Source organism: Macaca nemestrina, chromosome 16 (assembly GCF_043159975.1).
Source record: "Macaca nemestrina isolate mMacNem1 chromosome 16, mMacNem.hap1, whole genome shotgun sequence".
Taxonomy (NCBI): Eukaryota; Metazoa; Chordata; class Mammalia; order Primates; family Cercopithecidae; genus Macaca; species Macaca nemestrina.
The window spans coordinates 34,991,955-35,000,324 of record NC_092140.1 but is presented as its reverse complement, the minus strand read 5'-3'; the positions used below and the strand labels follow the sequence as shown (position 1 = coordinate 35,000,324).

Here is an 8,370-nt window from a genome sequence, read left to right as displayed (position 1 = left end):
AGCAGGATGCTGGTCTTAACACTAGGGCTATATCGGTTTCTCACCGAACCGAGATTTTCAAATTCAGCTTTGCGATTCAGGATCCCACTGAATTCCCCGGGACGAAAGCCTAGCGGCCAGGCTGCATTTCGCCCCGGGTATAAATCCTTGCCGGATAAATTCAAATCTGTAGCAGGGTTTTGGTAACATGCACCTTAGCAACAAAAGAAAAGCCAAGCTCGTATGCCTCCCAATTCTTTTCAAAAGGTGTACGGCAGTTGTGAAAGTTTTGTGGTGCTTAAGGAGACTGTTGACTTACGCAACTGGGGAGAGGGTTTTTTTAACCGCTTTGAGATACTGGTCCATCCTTTCTCTCTCAGAACGTCCTCAAGGGCACGTAAGAGTTGGAGGGGACCTCCGGGAGCGCCTAATTTTGAGCCGCGGAACTTCTGCCCACCTCTCCGAGGGGACCAGGCGCGCGCCAACACGCATGTGCGGGCTCTGCGCGCGCTCGGCGCGCTCTCCGCGCGCTCGGTGCGCGCTTCTTCCTTCCCGGCTCCCCGCGGTGCGCACCACTCCCCGCTGGCCGCTCTGCGCACGCGCGCCGGATGCCCCGGCCTAGGGCAGTTAACCTTCTCGGGTTCTCCCGGGCCCAGCTGAATCCACCCCAGGGCCAGCAGGCCGGTGGCTGTCCTGCAGTCCGAGCGGAACTGCCACCTCGGGCAGCGGGAAGCCTGTGGGCTGCTGCTTCTCCAGGCAGGCGGCTGAGGGGTGCAGGCAGGAAGCGCGGTGGTCCCTTCGCAGCCGCCCGGAGAACCGCGCCTGGTGCCCTTGAAGGCGCTGGGACGCCAGGGTTGGGTGGGTGGATGAACAAGAACCCTGCGTGAGTGAGGGGAGGGCGGGTCCCCTCCTGGCTTCAAATTCAACCCAATCAGCTCTGCCTGTGGTTTGAAACTGCACACGCCGACCCACCCGCCCCAAAGTCTGAAAGTTATGCCCGGGAGACCTGCAAGCTGCGGAGTGCAGCTGGAGAGGGAGCTGCCCCACGAGGCAGCCTCCAAAATAACTCTCGGAGTCCGAACAGTGCTGGGCCGCTGAAGTTTACAGCCTCAGATCCGCGCCCCGCCCTGCAGATCCACCGGATTTCGGGGAGGGAATCGGGGGGCTGCCCGTCTTCCCATAAAGCTGACTTGACAACAATTACGAAAGTTTTTAATTAGCTTCTTGTTATCATTCATTTTATTAATTTCCAGAACTCTCTGGCCATAAATTATTCAAAGGGTAAGCCAACCCGAGTGGGGCAGCCGCCCGCCTTCCCCACACGCGCCGGGCTGGCTCTGGCCGCTCCGCTCACCCGGTGCCCTGTGAGCCAGCCCCGTGCCAGAAGCCGCGGTGGCACGATGGTTTGATCAAACATTAAATAACGTAATGTTTGCGACACGGCTTATCTCGCAAGTGGAAAAGAGGACCTTGTGAGAATTAGAATTCGGCTGCTATTTTAAAAAATCAATTAAGCTTGTGGTCTTTTTTGAAACAGCTCGAAAGGACCGCGTGGCTGTCATCGTGGCGCTAAGACTGAGATGGCAATAACACCGATGGCAGAACTGTACCAGTATTAATTGTCATCACCTTTATCATCCCACCAAGGCCGTTCGAATGGGGTGGGAAACGCTAGTTTTAGCCAGGATCAGAAGCCCCAGTTCCAACTTCACAGACGAAAAACTGCAAAAGCCTACCAACGTGAAAGATGAGTAGGGATGCTTCATGCACATGCCAGGTGGGATCAGGAGAGGCAGGGGCGGCGGGGCAGGGGCAGAGGGCAGGGCTCGCTCAGTGAGTCCTACGGGCTTGGGGCGCCCTATTCTCTCACGTGCCCGGCCACGTGTAGGAACCCAACCGAAGTAGTCTCATTATCACAAGAAAACAAAAATCGATACAATCATGGCAGTGGGTGCCTACAGTTTATTTATGAAAGTGTAATAGAAGTTGACAGCAATTTCAGAACACGCATTAAACAAAAATTATTCAGAAGTTAGTTGATGGGTCTTGAGGACATCATTTTTTTAGACCTACAGAAGGAACAGGACCTGGAGCTAGAAATGGGGAAAAGAAGAAATTTAAGACTAATGGATGGCATAAATGTGGCAGATGATTTAATGCTTATTTGTCTTTTGCTTTTCCTATTCCACCGCCACCGCCGCCTGGATTTGCTGAGAAGCTGAAATGCAAACGGAGCCCAATTTTCCCACTCTCTCAAACTTATTTTGAGATTATTCTTTAAAAGAATCCGAGACACACATTTAATCATATTCACCCCAAAACTGGTGGAGGAATCCGCTTAGAGTGAACTTCTCTTCAGAACTAGAAAATTCTGAAAGGCCAAACTATCACTGATTGACACCCACCACTTCAATGATAGTTTGGCCTCTTCAGGAGGTCACTTTTTGTTTGTTTTTTTTATGGATTGACAGTTAAAGGCATCTTAGAAAATAGTCTTATTACTCCTTCAAGCCATATATAGATTCGCTCACCAGAAAGCAAAGCATTTTGTTTGTTTTGCAGTTTCCTACTACATAAAATAGGAAATTCATTTTCATGATGTTTTATTAACATAATACTCTTATTTTTACTTGGTAAGGGTTTATTTAAAGCAAATCCTTAAATTCTTAATACCTACATTGGTCATTATTATGTAATACACATGTATTTGCCTGCAACATTTCTGCTTGAGGCAGACTTAAAAAAACAAAAAAACAAACAAAATAAAACCACCACCTTTTGTAAATCTTTTCATTTGTTCAGTCCTGGTTTTCCAACAATGAAATCCAGTCATACTTTTCTATAGAATAACAATTTTTTTTACAAATGCATTTTATTTAAAACTGATGATATTTCAAGTCAATAACAAAAACAACTCAACTCTTTATGGAAGAGTTCTATTTTTAAAAATACCTCTAGTGCTTTTTTTTTTTTAAACAACTGTTTAAAATCACAGCTTTTAAAATGTACTATTCTTTTTGAACATCAAGTGTTTTGCTTCACAGATTTGCCGGTGATATTAAAAAGATTTGGCTAAAATGACTTCAGATGATATAATCCCAGCTCTTAAGAAACTTTGTACATCTGGCATCTGATCTAGTCCCAAGTTACCAAGAAATACTCTCTGGTCACTCTGGAGCAGTAGGTGGCACACTAAATGTTTTAAAATGTATTAACCTCCAAAGAAAAGCCATTTAGTTACTAGGTGTTTTTAGGCTAGAATATCACATCTAAACCTCCAAATGCCTCTGTCCCTGACCCTAAATTTAAATGTTTCTTGGGTGCCTGGTTATTTACTGGTTTTCACCACTCTGGATCAAGTGCTGTGGTTTAAGAGTTTCTGCAGTTAAAAAATAATAACTTTTATAAACACAGGCAACTAATAGAGAATTCATTTTATTTAGAGCACCACTTTTCATGAGTTATCTGAAAGCGAATTCTGATTCAGCAAAAAAATACATCATTCTCAATCTTTCCCCTCTTTTCATCCCCCTTCAACACCCTCCCCTCCCCCCATTTCTTTGTTTTTTTTTTTTTGTTTGTTTGTTTGGTTGGTTGGTTGGGGTTTTTTTGGCTATATTGTCTCATTTGTTGAAAGGTTCTACCAGGACCTGGCCCAGTATAAACACAAAAATGCACCCAAATCATAAAACTGCTCTTCTTTCAGTTATGTTTTATTTGTAAGTGTACTGGGACACATCCCCCTGTTGTATTTTGGCGCACAGAATTGGTTCTGATAGAAGTAGGGGAGGGGAAAGGTAAAAGAGAAAAGACATAACCAAGGAGAAAGCTCAGCAGACATACATGGACAGGTAGATCAATCCGTGAGACATTTCAGGATGAACACTGGCAGTTTGTAACCACTGTGTGAGTGTGTGCATTAAATAAAATATTTACAATAATCTTCCTTTTTTCCTTTTCCTTTGAATACAAGAATATGACAAAAATGTTGTGTTTTCAGTGGAAACAGGCAGTAGACTGTGAAATCACACTATCCACAAAACGGTCTACCAGAAAGCTAGCCCAGTTTAGTGCTGTTTCAAATGCATAGAATGTTTGCCCTGCAAACAATGATATACAACATAATTAAATAAATAATGCCTAACCAGAGTGAGACCTAATTGTGTTTCTTTCCACACCTTTCAGATCATGCATGATTTCAGTCTTGTTAATCGGCAGGTTTTTTCTTTTCTCATTTGTTCTGTTTTCAATGTTTTAGTTATGATTAAAGGATGGTAACAAACCATCTCCACAAGAGATCCAAAGAGTATCTTGTACACAAAGCAGGCATTTTACCTAACCACCTTCAACAATCTTATTTTTTAAAATCCACCAGCAGCTTGTAAGGTACCTGATTATTACTATGAAATACTATATGATTTTCTATTTGGGAGACTGGTAGTGCAAATTAAAGTTCTTGCTACCCAACATTTATCCCCAGTAATAAATGACTCTTGAATAATAAGAACAAGTAAAAGGAAACACAGTTGTTCTGTTTTCCCCCAACATGCAGACCTCTTTGAAACAAATGGGGGTGGGGGCACTTTAAATCTGTCTTCTTTTCTGGGATTTAGGTGATTTTCTCACAGCCAAGTCCTGCTCCAACAGAAAGCAAGAACTTCTCAACATTTCTATAATTTCATGTTCTCCAAGAGAAGAAGAAAGGGGACCTAGAAGAGCAAGATGAGAGAGTATCTCTCCTAATAACTTTCACCCCATCAGTCTATTTGAATCAACAGGAAAAAAAAAAATCAGTAGTTTAAACCTCTCTAAAAAATAAAACTGAAAGGGTAAAAGTTCTATGAGTGGGAAAAAAGCTTATTTTGAAATTGTCTAAAACTGTATCTTTGACATAAGAGAAAAAAAAAAAGAAAACTGTTGTTAAAATTGTCTCATTTTCCTAGAATAAGATATTTCGAAGTCCCGGAATTCTGCTTTTTAGTTAGCTCAAAGACTATGCCCCGATCTCCAAAGACCCCCACCCCACCAGGACCAGGCCACCAGAGTGTAGGCAGGGCCAGGGGAAAACTTGGATTCCACCTAAGCAAGCAGCCAGGCTCCCCCTGACCCCTTCTTTTCAGCTATGCTCCCACTCACTTCCCGGGATTGGAGAGCAGCCATTGGCTTCTCATTGGAACGGAGGAAATAAAGAGGATATGGATGGGGTGGAGGTGAGATTTAGAGGGAAAAATTAAACACGCAGACAGAACAACTAGCTTTGATACCCAGAACTTCAACTTCCGGCTCATTTGGTTTTCGTTTTTTGACTCAGTTTGTGTGTGTAGGGTTGGGGAGGTGGTAATAATGGTGGTGCTCTTTTTTCTCTTCCATGGGGGGAAATGAAGCTGCAGATTATGGCTCCCCGGAGTTAAAATTTCTAAAGCATTTTCCTTTACTTTTGTTCTGTTTTGTTTTAGTTTGTCTTTATTTGTCTAGTTTTTAGTGGTTGGTGGGTTTGTTTTCGTACATAGTTCCTTGGTCCCCAGGAGATTTAGGTAAGTGTCTCTGGTCAAAAACAGTCCATTTTCCTATCCTTCCCGCGTCTCCCCCCACCCAAACCCCAGAACCATCCTGCTCCTTAAAACCCCTGCTCGGGTCTCCTCTTTCCTTCCCCCCACTCCCCACTCATCCTAATGCTCTCCCCCTTCTCCCCTACCCTATACTCCAATCCCCACGGCCAGCACCCCAATCCTCAAGGCTGGGGGACAGCAAAGGCAGGAAAATCAGAGAGAGGGTGGAGGAAAGAGAGCGAGGAGGGACTCCCCAAAAGCAGGCAGGATAACGGACACTCCAAATCCGAGGGGAGGCAAGCAGAGGAAAGCCCCCCAAAAATGCCTCCTCAGCTCCCCACTCTGTCCCGCCCGACACCTCCCAGCCCACTCAGTAAGTGGCAGAGAATTTCATCCGCTTCTGCTTCTGTCTCTGGTTGCAAAACCACACCCGCACCACATTCTTTTTGAGGTCCAGTTTCTCGGCGATGGCAGCGATCTTCTCGGACGAGGGCCGGGGCTGCACGGCGAAGTAGGCCTCAAGGGAGCGCTTCTCAGGCGCGGCGATGGAAGTCCGCTTGCGCTTCTTCTCTCCGCCGTTGAAGAGCTCGGGCTTGTTCATTTTCTCGCGCTGGGCGCCCTCGGCCTCCTCGAGCCACGCCTGCAGGATGGGCTTGAGCGCGATCATGTTGTTGTGCGAGAGCGTGAGCGACTCGAACCTGCAGATGGTGCTCTGGCTGAGTGAGCCCACGCCTGGAATCTTGAGGTTGGCCAACGCTGAGCCCACGTCTGCCTGCGTCACGCCCAGCTTGATGCGCCGCTGCTTGAAGCGCTCGGCGAACGCCTCGAGCTCGCGCGGGTCCGTGTCCGAGTCGCAGATGGACGCCAGGCCCGCCGCGCCCACCACGGCCGCAGCCGCCGACGCCGCCGCCACCTGCCCGGCCGCCGCCGCCGCCGCCGCCGCTGCCGCGCCGTGGTGCGCCGCCGCCGCCACCAGCCCGGGGTGCGGCAGCCCGGACGGCATGTTCATGGCGGCCGCCGCCGCAGGGTGCGACAGGTGGCCCAGGCTGTGCATATGCGGGTGTGGGTGCGCGGAGCCGCCCAGGAGCCCGCCGCCCGGGCCGCCGCCGCCGCCCCCCGGGCCGCCGCCGCCGCCGCCGCCCCCGGGGCCACCGCCGCCCGGGCCGCCGCCGCCACCCGGGCCGCCACCGCCCCCCGGGCCGTCGTGGGCGCCGCCACCGCCGCCCGCCGCGCCCGCGCCGCCCGCGCCGGCCATGAGCGCGAGAGACGGCGAGGAGATGTGGTCCAGCAGATCGCCGGGCTCCAGCGCCTGGTGGTGGTGGTGGTGGTGGTGGTGGTGCGCCAGCGGCACGGTGGAAGTGGACGTGCACGGCACGCTGTTCATCGTGTGGTACGTGGCGTCCGGCTTGAAAGGATGGCTCTTGCCCTGGGACACGGCGATGTCCACGGCCGCCAGCGCCTCGGCCCGCGCCAGCAGCGTCTCGTCCAGGCTGGCGAAGAGGTTGCTCTGCAGCTGCAGGCGACACAAACCAAACCAAACCAAACCAAAAAAAAACCACAAAACCAAAAGAGCAAAACAAAACAACAGAAGAAACACACACACAAGCCGGAAAGCACAGCATGCGAAGGGCAAACACAAAGCAACCAAAGTAACAACGGGGTTGGGGGCAGCGGAGAGCGGGAAAGACGGAGAAGGGGGCACATTGGCGACCAGGCAGGGGAACAGACGAGAAGGGATAGGAGCCGTGGAGAGGGCGACAGAAGTAGGGAGAAAGGGGGACACAAGAACACATTCCGGGAACGGGCGTGGGAGACGAAAAAGAAGGGGGAAAAGAAGAAGAAGAAATGGAAATGTAACTTGTAGCTGGGGACCCGTGTCACACACCCGAGCACGCACAGAGACCGCCTTTCTGAGGCATGAAATTAACAGAGAAAGTGCAGGGAAGTCGAGAGTCCTGGCCCTAGCGCTCCCCACTCCGATCGCAGGCGCCCGACGCGGAGGCAGAGGCACACAGGAACACGACATTAAGCGCCGCCGGACAAAACGTGCCTCGCAGCGGGATTGCTCTACACCCCCTGCCCGCAGTTCCCCGCACCGGGACCTGCACACACCAGCCCCCGACATGCAGCGTCTCGGAGACGGGGAGGGGCGGGCGCGCGGGCCGGGGCCGCGGGCGTGGGGCGCTTACCGGCGGCGTGGGCAGGCAGGCCCGCCGGATGGCCTCGGAACTGGAGTGCAGCGACGGGTACTTGTGCTCAGGGAGGGTGGGATGCATGGCAAAGTGAGGCTGCTTGCTGTTCATGGACATCATCGTGGCGGCTTGGCATGTATATCCACAAACACTCCGAAAGTCCGCGGGAAAGTGCGTACGCGGGCTCACCCGGCCTCCCTTCCGAGGCTGCAGCCGCGGCGGTCGCGGCGGCTGGTGGCGGCCGCGCCGCGGGCTGCTGCTACTGCTCCTGCTGCTGCCGGGCTCTCCCTCTGACCGCGCAGAGCGCCGCGCGCCGGCCTTGCGGTCCTGCTTCTCCGAGATCTCTAGCCCCGTGCGCCGACGGGATGCACTCCTCTTACACCTGAGCCCCACTTCTCGCGGCCGTCCTGGGGAGCTCTCGCGAGAGCTCGTGGCCCCACCGCGCTGACAGGCATCAGCTGTCTCCGTCTGTCTGGCGCGCGCTCTCCTTCTCGGCTGCGCCGTGCGTCTGCGCGCGCGCGCGCTCGTCCGGCAGCTACCCGCGCGTGGGAGCCGCTCTTATAGTGACCACCAGCAAGGACGGCGCAGGTGATGCACCTGTAGCTACCCGGGCATGCGCACTGCCCGCCTCACCTTTCCCACCGCGGTCT

General features: G+C 51.5%; 1 protein-coding gene across 1 annotated transcript; it reads right to left on the bottom strand.

Moving 5' to 3' along the window:
- Window positions 1-554: 554 nt before the first annotated feature.
- Window positions 555-7,979, bottom strand: LOC105481721 (POU class 4 homeobox 1). Its single transcript, XM_011741425.3, has 2 exons — window positions 7,718-7,979; window positions 555-7,041 (listed from the first exon to the last, which is right to left on the bottom strand). The coding sequence occupies exons 1-2, from the start codon at window positions 7,838-7,840 to the stop codon at window positions 5,899-5,901; spliced, it is 1,266 nt and encodes a 421-aa protein (XP_011739727.3). The 5' UTR covers window positions 7,841-7,979; the 3' UTR covers window positions 555-5,898.
- Window positions 7,980-8,370: the final 391 nt, after the last annotated feature.

What these genes read in the sequence shown, in the direction of transcription:
- LOC105481721 (XM_011741425.3), bottom strand. Translation starts at nt 7,840, where the DNA reads ATGATGTCCATGAACAGCAAGCAGCCTCACTTTGCCATGCATCCCACC. An exon ending in CCTGCCTGCCCACGCCGCCG is followed by an intron (nt 7,042 to 7,717) that starts GTAAGCGCCCCA and finishes TGTCGCCTGCAG; the next exon opens with CTGCAGAGCAACCTCTTCGC.